The sequence below is a fragment of the Anas acuta genome, chromosome 24, assembly GCF_963932015.1.
Source record: "Anas acuta chromosome 24, bAnaAcu1.1, whole genome shotgun sequence".
Lineage (NCBI taxonomy): Eukaryota > Metazoa > Chordata > Aves > Anseriformes > Anatidae > Anas > Anas acuta.
In genome coordinates, this window is record NC_089002.1 from 5,378,405 (window position 1) to 5,397,497 (window position 19,093).

At 40.1% G+C, this 19,093-nt stretch overlaps 1 protein-coding gene across 2 annotated transcripts; it reads left to right on the plus strand.

The window, feature by feature from the left end:
• The first annotated feature begins 627 nt into the window (after nt 1-627).
• On the plus strand, nt 628-19,073 carry RSBN1 (round spermatid basic protein 1). Of its 2 annotated transcripts, none has more exons than XM_068660104.1 (7): nt 628-1,107; nt 4,914-5,584; nt 10,201-10,338; nt 10,769-10,911; nt 11,694-11,861; nt 12,805-12,913; nt 18,226-19,073. In XM_068660104.1, the coding sequence occupies exons 1-7, from the start codon at nt 669-671 to the stop codon at nt 18,292-18,294; spliced, it is 1,737 nt and encodes a 578-aa protein (XP_068516205.1). In that variant the 5' UTR covers nt 628-668; the 3' UTR covers nt 18,295-19,073. The 2 variants fall into 2 exon arrangements, with proteins under 2 accessions (XP_068516205.1, XP_068516204.1); XM_068660103.1 differs by lacking the exon at nt 18,226-19,073 and adding an exon at nt 14,357-15,773 and having other exon boundaries at nt 629-1,107.
• Nucleotides 19,074-19,093: the final 20 nt, after the last annotated feature.

Genomic DNA, 19,093 nt, shown 5'->3' on the forward strand with positions numbered 1-19,093 from the left:
GTATACGTAAGAATTGTACTCAAACAGCTGATTATGCCTTTTCATACACCTTAACAGATGCTTACACCTTTTAAGGGAAAACTTTAAACCTGAGCAGCAACAGGCAGTTTTCTACATTTCCCTTGGGGATAGCGTACTCTTCTGTATTTTGCTTCTACACAAACACTTCAAACTTTTAAAGTCCCGTTGTCAGTCACACAACCAAACAACCCTGCACGGCATTAAATGCTCCCCTCCATATAGATCAAGTCCTGAATGCAAGATCAGACGAATAAATGTGAAACTAATTTGAAAATACATTACTTTTTGTTTTTGTGTGTGTGTGTGATTTTATTTTTTTTTATTTTTTGGCACTTTGTGGGTCTGAACTGTGCTGCAGTGAGAAGAACCCCCACACGGCCCCCGTGAGGCGGCGGCCGCCATTTCCGAACCACCCCTGAGGCACAGCCCCGCCCCCCCCCGTTAACGCACCGCCCGTTAACGGCCATTGGCCCGGCGGCGGGGCCGGCCGAGCCGCGGCCCGCGCCTGCGCGGGTGGACGGACTACGACGGACTACGCTTCCCGACACAGCCGCCGCGAACTACAGCTCCCAGGGTGCCCCACGCCGCGCCTGCGCGCTGCCCGCTGGCGCTCGGGCCATTTAAATGTGTGTGAGGGAGCCTGTGAAATGGCCGCGCAGGTCGCCGCGGTGCGCGCCGTGTCCCGGGCCGCCGAGGAGCCGCCCCCGCTCCCCTCAGGGGACCGGCCCGGCCGGCCGCGCGGCACCGGGAGGCGGCGGCGGGGCCCTTCCGGTGAAGCGGCGGTTGCGGGGGGCGGTAAGCGGGCCCGGCTGAGCCAGCAGCTGTTGGCGGGGCCCGGCCCGGCGGAGCCGTTGCCCCCGGCCGCCCTGCCCGGCCTGCCCGCCGCCGGCCTCTTCGCCTTCTCCCCTCTCGGCCTCCCGCCCCCGCCGCCGTCCGCAGCGCTGGAGGAGCGGCGCCACCACCACCACCGGCATCGCCCCGCCGCCGCTGTCGCCCCCGAGCCCGGCCGTTTGGCCGCGGGGCAGCCGCAGAAGGCGAGGCGGAGCAGCCCCGCGGATGGTGCGGCCGGGAGGCCCAGCAAGAGAGGTGAGCGAGGGGCTTGGGGGGGCGCCGCTCGCGGCACAGGGCCCGGCGCTGAGGGCGGCCCCGCGGCCCTGTCCCGCCTGGGCTGAGGGGGAGCGGCTCTGTCAGCGCTGCTCGCTCAGGGCTCGCTCCGTGCCTGGGTGTGCAGCCGGAGCTCCGGGAGGCTTCGTGTTTCCCCTGGGAGCGGTGCAGGGGGAGCTGAGAAGCAGGTGCTGTGTGAGGATCGGGAGCGCTCCCAGCCTGCTGTCATGCTGCTGCTGGGCAGAGCTGCCCTCGGCGCAGCTTCAAAACACAAGCACTCGCATAGTAAAGCTTCCTTCTTACTCTGCCTACGTTAATGTAGGCTAGAAACGAGAAGCTGCTGGTTTTATTTTATTTTTATTAAATAAATGCCTCAGTTTTTCAGACAGGAATCTGGGTTTAAGGTCCCTCTCTCTCAGTACAGTGCAGGGTAAGTGTTTCACAGAAAGCCTCTTAGTATGAGCACCCAACGCGAGCAGAAGCAACTGCGATAAAGTTAATATATTATGAATTATACTCCAGGAGTATGCATGAAAGTTTTGTGCCAAAAAAAACTAAAATGTATGTGCTTACAAAGCTTAGGTCTGTAGCGTAAACTCGCTAGTGCTGTCTGAAGAACGGGCAAAGCTGTTGTGGAGATGAAGATAAAAGTTGCTTGGTTGATAAAGACGAAGTGATCATGCAGAAGTGCACTTCTCGCTGTTGTTCAGTGCTGCTAAACCACTGTCTTTGAATAATAGCTCTCAAAGCTATTAGAATGTAGTCCTCAAATTTTAGCTTGATGAGCGTTGATAAAAGCTGAAGGAATACAAGGAGTATGCCGTCTTAGCCTGGGAATGCTTCTGTGTGCCGGTTCTAGGCCAATAACCAAATAAGACCTCCTTTAATGAAGGCTTAAACAGTAATTAAAATTACCATCTGAATTCCAGATTTGCAAAGGAAAGCTGCTTGCTAACAAAGTCTGAAGCTTTTCATTATATGTCCTAGACTGCATATAGAGTGGGTTTGGGGAGGGAGTTATTTTTTTTCTTTCACTATTCTTATTTCAATGTATAATCTAATCAAGCTGCCTGTTTCTTGCTTATATTCTTATCTTTGGCCACAGGTTATATTAAACATCTCCAGTGTTTTTTTGTTGCTAATAGTGATAGTGACTAGGGCGTTCAATTGTGTGGTAATTTCAGAGAAGCTGTTATTGACAGTGCTGTTATTCTACCTTGCTGTGGGAACCCATAGTCTGCTGATGAGTTTGTTTTGGTATACGAAATGCTGGAGACTTTCCACTGTTTTAAAGTAAAAACTATATTTCTATCAAGACTGTCAGGCATTCCCCAAATGTCACTGTCAAGCTTCCTCTGCTGCAGTGGTTACTTTGACTGTAATCCTGGGACTCAGTTGTGTTCAGAGGATGTGGCAGTGGAAGGGGGTCTGGGTGGCTTTTATCCTGAAAATGGACCAGTGTTTGATGGATGCCCCAAAATTCAGGGTGTTAAGTGTAGGTCTGTTATTAGGGAGTATCTTCAAACAGGAAGATATTCTTAATTAGAACTTGAGCTTATCTGACTTCTAAAAAAATAAAAAAAAATCTACAATTAGTATAATAAGAAATCTTTCAAATAAGACACCTTTAATATCTAAAAATTAACTGAGAAACACCTGCAAGGAAGTGTTCCCAGCAGCCCTGTGGACACTTGAAACTCTTCTGTAGTTTCAGCTTGGACTTGGACTCTCTGGACACATCAGGTCTAAGATCACCTGTGTGGTTAGTCTGCTTGTTGCAGCTAGCGAAGCAGTACCTGTATGTCGTAGCTCAGTGACTGAGTAAGCTTGTGCAAGCTTCACTTCTGAGACTTCCAGGGAAGCTGGTTCAAAGAACTGTACCAGTTGTTTTGGTGTCTCAGCTGAAACTGTCTTCTCAAGGTTTCCATGGTTGTAATGAAAAATAAGGACACTTGCTGTCTGTAAGAGCAAGGCATAGCAGCAGTACTGTGGAAAACTTGTATTTCAGGTCCTAGGACAGTTGTACGAAGTTAGCATTAAGCAATCAACTATTTCTTTGCTTCGTGAGTAATTCTGTTCGTTACAGCAGGCTGTTGTGAAGGTCAGCCATCTCAAGTAAAGAGCGCTGAGACCAAATTATTAATGACACAGTTAAACACCGTGGTTAAACTAAATAACTTGAAGCTATGTGTGTTTATTATAGCTTTTCCTCATAGATCAGTGCAATACAATTTTTTTCTTTAACTACAAATTAGAGCAAGAGAATAAAGATGGAATAGAAATTGTATCACTTTATGGGCAAAGAAAGGAAACTTAGCACAAGATTTTGTGCTATGGGAAATTGGTGAAAGTTTAGCTATTGCGTGTTCTAGTCAGCTATTAATGTCAACAGCTGGCTGTTCTGATCCCCATAGTGGTCCTGACAGTGTGGCACTTAGGTATGTGCATCATTGGCATAAACCAGTTCTTTGGTTTGAGCAGATTAAAATTCTGACAATTGAGCTTTTTAGCAGCTGAGCATCAGATTGCATCTCTGTCACTTGCTACATTGTGTGAATTATTTCTTAACACTAAAAGATAAGCAATTAAGCTGCTACATTTTGCTTGACAGAACTGATTCTTAGCACTTGTTGCCCTAACCTTTCAGTATTTTAACTTGGAAAAACTGAACCCTAAAAAAAAAAGTGTAGGGTTTTTAGCTCTGAATTAACTATATAGTCAACTGTAAAACAGGCTAGGGCAAGGTGGCTGAAAACATGGATGTGATATTTTGATACTTGTGTTCTGATAAAGGCCAGTATACATTCCCTCTGGGGGCCTTTCAGCAAGCTGTTAACTGAGGACTGAATGCCTTGGGATAGCTTTTGAAGAACTGCAAAGTCTGTTGCCAGTTTAGTAGAGCAGACTTAAAAACACATCTAATCGCTAGTACGTCTAATAGGCTTCTGCAGTCCGAATGACCTCTTTTTGCCATGTACTTTGCTTTCTGCCATGCCTTGTGCAGCCTGGTAACTGTCAGACTAAGCGGGCTGTGAGTAGTGCTACCAGTTAAAATCCTTTTTTGGACATTGTCAGACAAAAGATTATGTATTAATGCACAGCACAATTTTATGATGAAACCAGATACCAACTGTGTTACAAATAGCTTTATATTTTACTTTATCAGAAGTGTCAGCTGGATTTGAAACTTAATTTTGTTTAGCAATATCCTCAGTGTCTTGGAAATATCTGTTCTAAGCTTCAGTAAGAAAGATCAGTAGTCAAAGATTTTTATTTTTTTTTTTTGCCAGAAAGTGAACTGCTCTAAGTTTCTTTTTCTTCTAAATGTTAATAACGCTTGCACATCTTTGGCAGCATTCTCCTTTGCTTCTATGTTTTGGATCCAAAATCAGGGAGGTATTCTGTAAGGGAAGTCTGAATGTTATGCATAGTTGTTTATCCTCTTCCCATTCACTGCCTTAAATGTCAGAAGTTAATGATGTCTTAATTTAGATGCTCTGAAATAAGCATTCCTTTTAAAGGTATTCTAATGAAGTTGTTACTAATCAAAATATTTCTAAAATACTAAACTTGAATTTGGGTGTTTTTCTTAATTCAAAGCTTCCTTGCATAACAGAGGTGTACTGCATGTTTTTATTCTATAATTGTCTTGTAAGCCAAAAGACAAGGTGCTACCATTGGTCAGTCTTTGTGGGAATAGATAGCCTTAGGAAGTGAGGTCTTCATTCATTTTGTGTGAATATGCTACAATTGCAGAACTCTAATCTCCTCTCTGTTATTGCTGCCAGAAACTCAAGACGAAAATGGCAAAACCCAGCGAGCTGACAGTCTTATAATGAAGAAGATAAAGAAAAAAAAGAAAAAGAAACACCGGGAAGATATGAGGGGAAAACGCCTGAAGATGTACAACAAAGAAGTGCAGACGGTGTGTGCTGGACTTACTCGCATTGACAAAGAGACTTTGTCTCAAGGACATTGTGATAACTTAGAAATAAACAAGGAATCCTTCAGGTATCTTAAGGATGAGCAGCTCTGCAGACTGAATTTGGGTATGCAGGAGTACAGAGTGCCCCAGGGAGTACAAACACCATTTGTGACGCACCAGGAGCATTCTGTTCGCAGCAGCTTCTTGAAAACTGGCACTAAATTTAGTAACTTCATTCACGAAGAACATCAGTCTAACGGTGGCGCTCTGGTTCTTCATGCTTACATGGATGAACTCTCATTTTTGTCTCCAGTGGAGATGGAGAGATTTGCAGAAGAGTTCCTTGCTTTGTCATTCAGTGAAAACGATAAAAATGCAGCTTACTATGCTTTAGCAATAGTACATGGAGCAGCTGCTTATTTACCGGACTTCCTGGATTACTTTGCTTTTAACTTTCCTAACACTCCAGTGAAAATGGAAATTTTGGGCAAGAAGGACATTGAAACAACAACAATTTCAAATTTTCACTCTCAGGTAAGAACGGCTTAAAGGCATGCAAGTTGTGTAACATCTGGATTTGAGTAACTTCATTAATACAGAATGGGGATGGCCTAAAATAGGTGAGGCATAATTTTTTCCTAAGCAGGTAAAAAAGATGTTGGGACTTCTACTGTGATTGTTTCTGCTCAAAGTTCTCTTGTGTGCACAGTGAATCACATTTCAGACACCGCTAACCCTGACCTGTAGACAGATCTCTACTGGTTTATCTTCTGAGCTGGGAAGAACCCATGCTGTTTGAACAATAGGCAAGTCTGTATTAACAGTTGGTTAGATCGCAAAGCAAAAACAAAAAAGATCCTTTGAAGGAAAAGGCAGTTGTAGTATTTGCAGCGACAGTGCCTTTCAGGTTCAGTATGTCATGCACAGTAGATAAGTTTTTTTTTTTAACATCAGCAGCAGATGCAGGGTGTTACTTGGTAGTTGTTTTCCAATTTCAGAGAGATGAGTGGAATGGCTTCTCTTTTTCATTGACAAAGACTTTCACTTCACTGTGAACATCAAGGTAGTGTATAGGCTTAAACTACCTTAAATTCTGTAGAAGTAAAACCTTTTCATGGTTGGTTTTGGGGAGAGAAACTTAGCTCTGAAAGCTGGTCTTGAGTCAAGGTCTCAAACTATCTCATGCAACTTAAATGGATGCAACAGTAGTAACAGCTAGCTTTAAGAGATTTCCATCCTGGAGTCTTACACTTGACTCCTGTCATCAAGCTTGGAAAAGTCTTGAATATGCAGCAATGTTGCAGTTTAGGTAAGTTTGTAGCAGATGGAATTAACTTTTTTTTCTGTTCAGTCTAGACTGAAAACAGATTCAAACTGATGTTTCTTTCTAAGCCTTTAGATGAAGTTAAGGTCTCAAATACTTGTCCTTTGGAAGGAAAAATCTGGAATGCCACAGTCCACTGCACTTCAGCACTGCTGGAACAGATGTCCTTTAGCAACAGACTTTGACACTGTAATGCTTGTGGTGGGCTGTCTGGATCTCTCTGAAGATTACCAAGTAGTTGTAAGCTAGATTTGCATTGGAAAAGCAGTTACTGCCTTACAGAGTTACTGTATAGTAACTTGCAGTGTCTTTTAATAGTGTCCAGCATTTATCATAGTAACCATTAAATTAGTAATTGCACTACTTACCTTATGAGCTTCTTTGACAATTGATAGCTCTGCAGCACTTTAGAACAGCTTCTACTTTGTGGACTAAGTAATTCCTTGCGCTGACAGCTGCATCAGAGTGCATATTGCTCCAAGATCAGCTCAATGTATGAGCATACAGACAGCTGCTATCAGCAGAGCACTTCTACATAATGCACATTTCTGCATGTGCTATACAGATGTGAGGCTTGTCTACAAGCAAAGTTTCAAAGTCTTCTGTATTAGTTACTTACACCATGTTCTCTGACATCATGATTGCATTCTAATTTACTTTGAGTGTATGTGATGGTCCCCTAAAATAGCTAAATGGTGCCAACTGGATATTTAACAATAATACTCTTTCCTGGTGGATGTCTTGGTCTTGTGAACATGAATAGCTTGTACTATAAATATATGTGAGGAATGTATGGTAATGAATAAGAGGCTTCCCAGGGTTACAGTGTATGCTGGTATTTCAATTCTATTTTAAGTACTCTAAACTTGAGTCATGACACTAGGTTCAGTTAGGTTGAAATGCCTCTCTAAACCCAGCTTTGGCATGCCTGATTAATCTTCTCCAGTTGAAGTATGTTAGTGTGGTTCACACACTGAACAAGCATGTATGGAAATAGCTGTCACACTTCTAAGACAACTGAAACACGAGTCTTCAGAGTATAGGCAATGCTATAATAGTTTAAAGATGCACTTAAATGCATGATGGCTTCAACTAGGGCAGATGCGTTCTGCAAAAGCTCGAGTCCTGCAAGCTAGCTTACCTTTAGAGGTGGCTAAAATGCTCTGCTTCAGAGAACAGAGAGGATAACTCAGGCTTACGGCTATTCCTTGGCAGCACTAAGGAATGACCAATTTAAGTTACACTTCTGGACCTTCCTGTATGAGAAAATATACAAAACAATTGTATGTTATAGAACATCATGCCTTTGCAAATTAAGCATGTCACAGGAAGATTGTATGCTCTAACACTGATTTTATTGTCAGTTGAGGATGCTCAAGTAAATCACCTCAATTTTAAGGTGAACCTTTCATATGTGTGAACTCATGTGCTGTACTGAACCATGCTGTGTTGTGTCAAGAAATCAAATTCACTGGAAGTTAACTTGAGTGCTGGCTTGTACAACGTTCAACTGGTTTTGTACCCGTTCAGACAAAATGAGTATCAATAGGAGGTGTCTTCTGTTCAAAGTAAGGTCTTGAATCTGGAAGACTTCACAAAATCTAATGGTTAGTTCATTTGCAAGGTGAATTTCTCTGTTCTCAGGGCAGTTCTCACTGCCCTGACAACAGATGCAACTGAATGCAAACTGAATAATTAAAGCAAATCACTCCAATGTGAATTTATACTATATCATTTTTGATTTCTGTATATTAAAATATTTAACACTGAATGTGCTGTGTTTTTGCTTGTATTGGCTCTGGCTTATTCTGATACTGAAATGCTTGTTCTTTCAGACAGCAATGAACACATTTCTTAGTATGCAAGGTCCTAGCGTAGTCCATATTGTTAAGACCACAAATACTAATACCACTGAATTGGGTTAGTACAGCTCTGAAGGAATTGAGGAGAGACAAGCTACATATTAGGGATTTTTTTGACAATATTAAACTGCTGAAATCTAACAGTGGTGACTACTGAGGTGCTTGAGATGAATACCCCAGCCTGCTGGGACAGCAATGAGTTGGCAGGTAGTTTTTAATAACTTAAAGGAATATAAACACTTGAGAATTAAAAACAGCATGTGTTTACACTGAAACTAAACAGAAATCTGAGATTTCCTAAAAGTATTTTCAGTGTTTTCTTTCTAGCTCTCATTCTCTATTTTTGAATCTTGTTCCAGTAAATTAAAAGTAATGTCAAAGCTCCTCATTTTCTATTCCTTTTGAAAACACTACTCTTTAAAGGAAAATCTTGCATGTGGTGTTTACCACTTAATTTTGATTTTCATGACAAACACCTGTGAAGTACTAGTGAACCTCAAGTCATTACAGTAGACCATAACTCAGCTGGAAATAGTCTTTCTCATTTACTTTAATAGCACCAGGCAGTTAAGCTTAACAGGTTTAAGGACCAGAGCATGGATGTAAAGCCGTGTATCTGCAGGGAGAGGTGATGTGGTATAGCAGGGAGCTTTGGGCTGAGGAATAAAGCTGTATGTGAAATCACCTTAGCTTTTCACTGAAGTACCAATGTGTCCGATCACTGCGGAACTGTCAACTGGCTATACACAAAGCTAAACAAAGAAGACCCTGGAAAAAGGAGTGAACTGAACTCCTATAATTATTCCCAGTATCTGTGGTTGCTGCTACAGGATAAAATAGCAGCAGTAGCTCTAAGTCTTTATTAATCTATCCTAATTTACTTCTAATGACTTCATGGAGTAGTTTACCTACACTTGTTTTATTGTCTGAAAAACTAAGCACAGTGCTTTAGAACTAATTACTTCACACACATCTCTGTGCTGGGCTGTAACTTTGCACCACTGGAGCCATACGATGAATATACGGAGGCTGCTGAAGAGTGATGGAAGGTTGGAGTTCAGATGAATTTGAGAATACAGACTAATTATTGCAGAATACAGACTAATTATTGCAGAATTGGTGATCTTTTAAGACTGAATAGCTGCAGCATCTACATACAATGTACTCTGTGGCAATGTGGCACATTACAGCTGCAGTCCATACAAAAAGGCTGGAGAATGATGGAGTCTTGCTGCTGGTTCTCCTCTGGGTATGGGAAATTGGCAAGAAAAGTATCCAGAAGACCTGAGAAAGTGGGACACTGCTGCATGGGATGTCAAAAAACAGATTAAGGTGTTTCTGGTCACAGGTGTGACAGCAGGTTGTTACAAATGGTAATCTTAAGATTGTTGTAGATAAACACCAAAATGTACACCTGACCACTGATTTCTGGTTAGACCTCTCAGGTCCCAAAGTTCATTGTTATTGCAACATTGTCAGAACCACTACCTGCAGGGGACAAAGATTTTTCACTGGTCATAGGGGAAGACCTTCAGGGCATGACTGAAATGCAGAATGTACATATTTCAGTAGTATACAGTTTGAAATGTAGAAGCAATACACAGCTGTGCTAATAAATAGTCTTTCACCAGCAAGCTTAAACTGAGTTGCAAAGAAACTTCACATGGCGATTTTCTCAAGTCAGCATGAAAGCGTTGAGTTGTTCCTGAATTAGTCAAATACTAACTTGCTATTATTCAACCTATAGAAGCATGTTCTATCAGTCATTTGAACAGGAGTTATTTTCTCCTGGGGTACCCTACAGATAAGAACGTTCCAAACAGTCTCTTTGCATATTCCTAGAGACATCTCTAATGAAATAGTTGTAGGTTTGTATGATTTTTAATATAATGCACTAGGCCATAGCCCAGTGTTCAATCTCTTGAAACTTAAGTGGTGGTGTTTTTTCCTTTCTGGCTACTCAGGTCAATCGAACATACTGCTGTGGAACCTACAGAGCAGGACCAATGCGGCAGATCAGTCTTGTTGGAGCTGTTGATGAAGAAGTTGGGGACTACTTCCCAGAATTTCTAGATATGTTAGAAGAATCTCCATTTCTGAGAGTAAGCAGTAACTTGTGCTTTCTTTAAAGACCTATAGATATTTAAATGATTATGAAGTTTCATATATTTTAAAGTAATTAGAAACCTTACAAATATTTTCTCCATTGATGTGTTTATCATTGGAACTACCGAAGATTGAGGTACGTTCGTTCCTGTGCCCAAATGAAAGGTGTTGAACTGACTTGCTACAGTTTTGGAAATAATTCAAAAATTAAGTGGAGTTTATTATCATATATATACACACACACTACCTGATCATTTATCTACTTCCCTAAAAACCTAAGTTAGGTAAAGGTAGCTTGCAATATATTTTACCTCTCAGAATGTCAGTTTTTATACTATTTCTCTGACAGTAGGTTCAAACTAGTTTTACTAAAGACACTGTTTAATATATCCATCTCATTCAGTGCTTTGTGCTCTGTTTTCTTAGATGACTTTGCCCTGGGGTACTCTTTCTAGTCTCAGACTTCAGTGCAGGTCACAAAGTGATGATGGTCCCATAATGTGGGTGAGACCAGGAGAGCAGATGATCCCAACAGCTGATATGCCAAAATCACCATTCAAGCGACGCCGGTAATGCTTTTTTCTGTATTAAACGAAAAACAGTGCAGTTACGTATGCTTTAGATTTGAGAACAAAACTGCTATTTTATATATAATGTGTTATTTATGATGGTTATTTTATTTCATCACTTTTTATTATAATATGTCCTTGATGAATGCTTCATTAATACTGGCACCTGTTTTGATTGTCCTTCAGGAGATATGCTTATTCAGCTAACTTCCGTGGAAAGAACTAATTATGTGGGTGAAATGCTCTTAAACATATCAGATTCTTTACACCATTAGAGTTGGATTTTTTATTAGTGCTAAAACAGTTGTGATACTGTCTTCCTTTTCAGGAAATAATATGGTGCACATATATAAACTTGCCATCTTTCTCAGAAAGAGTGTGCTATAGAAATTTTAGGAGCTTAAGAATTGGAAGGGTATTTTAATCATAATTTCCAGCAGAATTTCTGGAGATACTTCTAAATAATTAAATAATTAAGTATCTTTTTAAATAGCTCTATTTTACTTGCCATTAAGTTTCTGGAAGAATGTTTTTACCACAGGTGGAAAAAAATATAAATTTTTTTTTAGCAATTGCATTTGTTATTTTATGAAGTTTGATCTCATAACCTGAATCGTACTTAGTTGTATTTGATTCAATCTTTTATTGTCCAATACCTAGATAAAGTTGGTCTTTGACTTTGAAGCCTGCTGTATACAATACTTCAGGAGTATTTTAATACAAGCATTTATTTTCTGAGTAGTCTGCCATATTTTTTAGTATGCCTTTTAATCATGTTATAGGTCAATGAATGAAATAAAGAATCTCCAGTACCTACCTCGGACCAGTGAGCCCCGTGAGGTTCTGTTTGAAGACCGAACGAGGGCTCACGCTGATCATGTGGGTCAAGGATTTGACTGGCAGAGTACGGCTGCTGTAGGTGTTCTGAAGGCTGTGCAGTTTGGGGAATGGTAAGTACCACCAAAATGGGACTATTACCATGGGTGGGGGCAGGTCTAAATATTTTTCTCTCTTAAGAAAACTTGTTGGAAAACAAGCCTCATTAAAGAAGTTGTCTAAAGCCTGTAAAATAAATGCAGTCTAGAGGTGAGAAATATAAGCTATGTATCTATTATTTTCTCTCTTGTTGAGGAAGTACAAAAGTTGTAACAGTAGTCTGCAGAAAATTTTAGTGACATACAAAAAAAAGCCTCAAGATACCACACCTGGACCATCATCTGTGATTGTTCATTTCCTTAGCAAGTATATTAGTGCAACTCTTGTAAACAGTAATTGAAGATCAGTGATGTAATTAACTTCATAGCTACAATGCTTTTTCATTTTGTGTACTTAAGGCATTGCTGTTAATCTTGCGTAGAAACTACAGACTCTCGTGGTTATTTTGGACAATTACAGTAGAATTTTGGTAGCATCATTAGCGATATTATTAGATTTTCATATGAATAAAAGCTGCCAGAACTTCCTTTACCGATTCACAGCCATTAGACAAAAAACAGCTGACTAATATTGTCCTTATTACAGTTTCAAAGTACTGCATTGTTACATTTCTTTAATCAGGATTATTCTGTATAATTGTACAATGGAAGAACTGAGGTAAGTTTTGGCTTCTAGAATTTACAGGATACTTCGGTATAGCAGCAATTTGAACCTCCTTGTCTGATATGTCAGTATAGTATTTGTCCACAAAAATCATCACTTCTGTTGTGCATGCATCAATAAAGTAAAATGAAAAAAAAAAAGAAAAACCTACAAATAATACCTACTCTCCTAAATAACATGCATATCTACTGAGGAGTGATTAGATTTCATGTCCAGAAGAAAACTGAAGCAGCTTGTTCAACGAAGCAATTATCTGTAAGTCGTTTAAAAATTCCTGTAATTATCTCTTTCTAGGAGTGACCAGCCTCGTATAACCAAAGATGTGGTTTGTTTCCATGCTGAAGATTTCACTGATGTTGTGCAGAGACTTCAGTTGGACCTGCATGAACCACCAGTGTCACAGGTATTTAATCTTTCCTACTGACAGCTCATTCTTAGTATTTTGGAGATAGCTTCTGATAGCTTTCAGATTTGCTCTATAGCCAGCCCTTCTGCATCCCCAGTGGCTCTCAGTTCTTGCCTCCCTTAAGCAATTTTCCTTGTTTCCTTTCCACCAAGCTGGGAGCTGTGCTGTGAATCACTTTGTATTCTTCTGCCAGTCTCACCTCAGTGTCTTAGTTTTACAGTTATGATGACTGAAATAACCTGAGACCAGCAACCCTCACAGAGCAAAATCTACTGATCTGGAATAAATGCATTACAAAAAGTATACTGTAGAGAAAAAATATACCACTGATATGTCTCCAGTATAAAAGTAACGTTTTTTTTGCATAAAAGATTCTGGCAGGTATTTACTTGTAGTTCAGTCCAATGGGAATTACTTTCCAGCTTCTATCTCAGATACCCAGGTTTTAACTATACACTTTGGAATTATTGATGGGTGTCTCAGGTGACTTTTCCAGAAGCTCTTTTTTTTTTTTTAACTTGTCCTAGGGGTTGCAATGATTGCTGCAGGCACCTTGCCATTGGGACTGGAATGCCAGCTTTTATACTGTATCAATGCCTTTAAACATTCATCTCGCATCTTGACATCTCACATCTCGACATAATGCTTGTGGAATGTTTCATACTTTTAAGTAATTTTTCAACAATGTGTGGATTTTCAATTGCTCAGTAATAATTTTGAAGATAAGAAATGGCAGGTATCTTTCACAGAATCACAGATTTACTGAGGTTGGAAGTGACATATTAAGATCAAGTCCAGCCCCTCTGCGCAAGCAGGTTCAGCTAGGGCAGGCTGCCCAGGACTGCGTGCAGTCAGGTTGGGTTGTTATCTCCCAGCACTATTTCTGGGTGGAGGTATTGCTAACTTAACGTTAATCATTTTCCTTCTTTCTCCTTTGGGTTTGTTTATGTTTGTTCTACCTCCTGTTGGTAATAAGAGGTCTATGCAGTATCTAAGTACTGAAGCCTGCTGGGTAGGTAGCTCCCTGTACTAGCTAGTAGTAACGAACAGTGTCTAGAAAGTAAATGCTATAGGAACAATTTTAAATTGATTAAAAATCATGTATGCCTCTTTCTGTCTTTTTAATACCCTGATGTTGCCTTAGGATATGAAGGCATCTAAACTCAGTTCTGGCAGCCAAAACAATGCAGCCTTATGTCAAATCTACTGTTTTCAGCTATGACTGTAGAGTGTTTTCAGCTGTTCATCATCCTCTCAAAGATGTACACATTAGATAAATGAGAATTGGATTTTTTTAATGTAATTTTAAAAAATGAACTCTTACCTGTTTGAATAGCTGCATTCTGATTGAGGTACAAAGTGTGTTGAAAATAGGTGGATACTGAATTGTTTACCCTGAACAGAGTATACCACTAACTTTACCATCTTTCCTTCTCCCAGTGTGTTCAATGGGTGGATGAAGCCAAACTAAACCAAATGAGACGGGAAGGCATTCGCTATGCTAGAATTCAGTTGTGTGACAATGACATCTACTTCATCCCTAGAAATGTCATTCATCAGTTCAAAACAGTGTCAGCAGTCTGCAGCTTAGCTTGGCACATAAGACTTAAACAATATCACCCTGTGGGGGAGACTTCTCAAAGTACAGAAAGCGATTCAAACTTGAACAGTAGCGTTCCTGGAAAGACAGAGTCAGAAGGTGAATCACAATGTGTGAGTGTAAAAATAGAGGCTGAAGAACCAGGTACAGAAATGCAGCTTACAACAGGGGTGCTTTCTTCCTCTGTTTCTTCAATATCAGGACTTGTGCAACCACATCAGGTGGCCCAGCCCCTTCCAGCTTTTAAAGTAGAGTCTAATCAGCAACACAATCCACAGGGTCATGCAGGCTCTTCTGTGTGATATGTATATAATCAAACATTTTTTAACAACTTTTTAAAATTTTGATGTGAAGTTATAGTTTTATAACTGGCTTATGTTTTATTGGAGAAATCTTGCCTATAATTCTATAGAGAAAGGTGACATTCCAAAATGTCAAGCATATCTTTTTTACACAGATTATGCAAAATTCAAGTTGTATTTTAACCCCTTAGTACAACCTGTAACAGTGGTCTACCACTTCTTTCTGTTTCAGTAAAGAGATATTGAATATCTCCTCAAAATCAGAATGAAATTCCTCCAGGAACATAAAATGATTGAACTGTATTGGTCAGTGTTATTTCCCTGTTTTTACTTTATTCTTCACCAGAAAGTGATGTTTTTGTAGAAGGCTTACAAAGAACTTTCCCATCTCATTTTAATTGCTTAAAAAAAGAGAAAGCACAGCACTTTTGTTGATGTTTTGTGAAATTTTTGGTATGTCTGTTGTTGACATGTTGGTTTATATACAAGTTGGTTTATATACAAGCTCTAGAAATTGATCTGTATTTCTTACAGTTCCTACAAAGGTGATCTGTAAAATTAACTGAAGAAAGTGTCTGATCCTGTTGAAATGCAATGACTTACTGACCTAACACTTTTCATAGCACTGCTTATTAGTATTTGGTGTGAGGGTTTTGCTTCCAAAGTACATCTTCCCGGAACATGATTAATACTAGTGTCAAAATCAGAGAATCTATTGGTAGTCTTATGGAGGAAACTGCTATCTTTGAGCACTTTAAGGCTTTAAAATGCTAACCAACTTGGCAGCTTGTTTTGATCAGGTCGTAATATATGTCCAATGGAACCACACTTTCCCTTGTACTGATGCACTTAATATAATAGCGTTGAGTTGGTAACTGACTTACACAACAAGAATGTCCTTATTCTAGGAAGTTCTGTATTACTGTTTCACAATAAAAAGTATTATGGCATTGGACTGCTGTTTCCATGTGTAGCTTTTGGGTGCCCAGGTACTGTGGAAAAATCAGTGGCACGTGCTAAATACGTAGAGTGTCAGCTATCAACAGTTCTTGAACAATCTTTCAATATTTCTAAATGTTAATGTGTAATCTGTATTTGACTTTCACTTACCCCATTTATTATTGCCCTTTCCAGTCATCAAAAGGAAGAGTCCTGTCCCTCTCACCCTCTCCCTTCCCCCTACCCACATTTAGAGTACAAGTTGGGTTTTGGTGCAAGTTAAGCTGTGTCCAGATAACTTTGTTCTGATCCTCAGTGGGGTAGGAAAGATTTGAAACACTATGTTAGACTAGACAAAAGCAGAGATGCTGTGTTAGTTCTGGATGCATCTTTTTAATATCAATTATTACTCTTCTCTTTATAAGGGTCTCTAAAATATGTTACTCTACGATAAATCTTACTTTGTGCAATATTGTTTGTGTAGGCTTTTATATACATATTAGCACCTCAATGTAGAGGTCACTATTTTAAACTGATAGAAAAATAATCATCAGAAGATACTGCAGTGATTAGTTAGAACCTGTATTACTCCTTATGTGTATGTATGTATTGTCTTCGGTACAAAAATGAGGACTAGGAAATATTTCAATTTAAAACTAACTTACAGATTGAAGTGGTAGTGACTTGTTTAGTAATCTGTGTAAATAAGGTGTTAGAATGGAAAGCTTTTATGATAAAATGTGATTCATGCAGGGGTGTAATTTAATCTTAGCAGAAATTCTAGATGATCCAGACTGGTTCATAAATGAGCAGTCTGTTTTCTGGTGGGTTTTTTCCACTTTTTATGTTGAGAGGAATTTCATAGCTTTAAGGGTTGTGCAAAGTAAAATTCCTCACAGGCAATAGTGGTTTCAGTTCATCCTTCACATTTGAAGATTGTATTACCCAAGGGTGTTCTTTCCTTTAAGAAGTCTGCTAGTCTTCCAAGTGCCCGTTTTCCTTCTCACATGTGCTATTCTTTGGTTGTGTCAGTAGAGGTACATAATAAGGTGGGTGTTCTTTGTCAGCCAGCACTGTACAATCACTCAGGAATGGACAAATCTGCAGCTACTTCAGCGATTCCACAAACATCTTTAATGGCACAATAAACTACTTAAGAGCCCCCATACAGCAAATTGTCTACTTTATATTAAAAGCTGAAATAGAATGAAGGGGGGATCAATTTGGAAGCCCTCTGTAAATTCTAATAGCATTTTTTAAATGGATAAAGGAAAGAGACCAGAGTGGCTCAGGTTGCTTGTAGATCTCTAGGTTTAGTGAAATCTGTGCCTATAGCCTGACATACCACAGAAACGCTCTGGCATCTCTTTGGATGGAGGGAAGTGATCTGTAGTACCATGCGCTATTTACATTCAGTTCAATTACTAATGTGATATCTATCTAATACCAAATTTAAATATAGAAATGTACCTTCAAATGGCTTGAATGTTGCTGATACTGTTCTAGCATGCTTGGAAGACTGAGGAAGAGCGGAGCAAACTGTATACAATCTTTATAAAAATCTGTTTCCAAAGTAAATTCTCAACTTTGTTATGCTTTAACCAAAATGACGTACTGCTTTCAAACTCCACCTCAGATCTGGATGTGTAGTATGGGAGAGATTGCTTATGAAGCTGGTCGCCAAATTTTCTAGCCATTACTTTAGAACCACTTCAATTCCACTGAAATCAATAGAGCATAGTTAGAACAATGCTTTGATGTGAAAGATGCAAACATTTTCCACAATAATATGTGGAATGTTGATTTTTTTTAAGCTATGGCTACTCAGAAATAAAGTAATGCATTGAAACCATTTAGTGTACGAGCAAAACAAATCTCTGGTTAAGTCAAAGTAATTATTTCTGAATATATCTCTCACTAAATAGCTGCTTGAATTTCTCTAAGATTTCATAAAAAAGCTTATATGTAGAGATAATCAAACTGGCATATTTCATGAGTTGTTTTAATAGATCTCAGGAGTACCACCAGGAGAGATGCAGAACAGTTCATAAATGCCAGTGCTGCTCAGTTACTATAAACTATCAATTCTCCGTTTATGTGGCTCCTGTGATGTTTGTGCCTAATTTCTTTTTAGCTTACGTCATCAGCAACTATCTAGAAAAACACTCGTGCTTTGTACTGGGGACAACTACTCCTTGACCAAGTATTCTAAGCCTACAGGCTTAGGGTTCTGTTTTAAATACAGTGCTGTTGATAAAACAACTGTCAGGATAAAGAGGAGTGGCTCAGTTGCACAAGTGAACTAGCAGAACACAGTTTAAAGACGAAATATCAGTTATCTTCGCTTTCCTCTCTCCTTCAGCCATGCTAGAAGTCGTTTTGTGCTGGTACTTGACACATTCTCTTCCAGGAAGGTGGGACACTCACTGGAGTGTTCTCAGGGGATTTATAATAACCTTTTTTCGTAGGTACAGATCTTGCCATACAGAAAAAGGGCTCCGTACTGTACTCTGTCAGATCTACACATTACAGTTTAGTTCCCCTGGACGATGCTAATTGTCAGATCTTCTACCACAGACAAAAGTTAAAGTCCTTCTCCTGGCACGGCCTGCCATTTTCAGGCCTCAACCAACTGAGTGATAAACTCCTGAAATCCGCCTTTCCTAGGAACGCGAAGCGCTTGTAGGCGTTCGCCTGTCTAAGGGGTGCAAGAGGAGCATTTTGGTTTTTCCCCCAGAAAAGCAACCTTCCCCCCCGAAGCCCTGCGTGCTGTCCTTGCGTCTGTCCGGCCACAAATCCCACCAGAAGCCCCCCGGGGCAGGGCGGCCCTGGGCTGCCGTAGCACATGGCCCCAAGAAGCGTCACGGGGGCACTCCGAACTGCGTCTGAAGGCATACGTATGCTTCTGGTTTCTTTGTACAACGTGTAAAGAGAGTTCTGTATTGCTGTTTTTGTGGTTTGATTTGGATTGGCAGCTAAGATTATTATTATTTTTTTTTTTTCTGTGGTTTTAATTTATCTAAGGTCTTTGCCTACAGAGGACGTGTACAATTGCCTGGAAGACTGTTTGCTTTGTGCGGCCTTAGTATATTTATTGACATTTAGCAAGTGTTTTGCGAGGTTTTTACGACGAGCGGTGTAAGCGCTGTGTGAACCCTCTGCCGCGGTGCATTTCCTCCGGTAGCTGACTGTACGAGAGTGTCAAACTGTTAAGCTATTCCTTTGTAAAATAGTCGAGCGGAATGCATAGAAATTTTTTTTTTTTCTTCCTGTAAAGTATTTTTTTAAATAAACAAAGTCTGATTTTGTCCCTTTATCCCCGCCTCGCTCCTTGTC

Coding starts and splice junctions, on each gene's coding strand:
- RSBN1 (XM_068660103.1), top strand. CDS start 669: ATGGCCGCGCAGGTCGCCGCGGTGCGCGCCGTGTCCCGGGCCGCCGAG. Junction 10,912..11,693: donor TCACCATTCAAGCGACGCCG/GTAATGCTTTTT, acceptor ATCATGTTATAG/GTCAATGAATGAAATAAAGA. Junction 11,862..12,804: donor GCTGTGCAGTTTGGGGAATG/GTAAGTACCACC, acceptor ATCTCTTTCTAG/GAGTGACCAGCCTCGTATAA.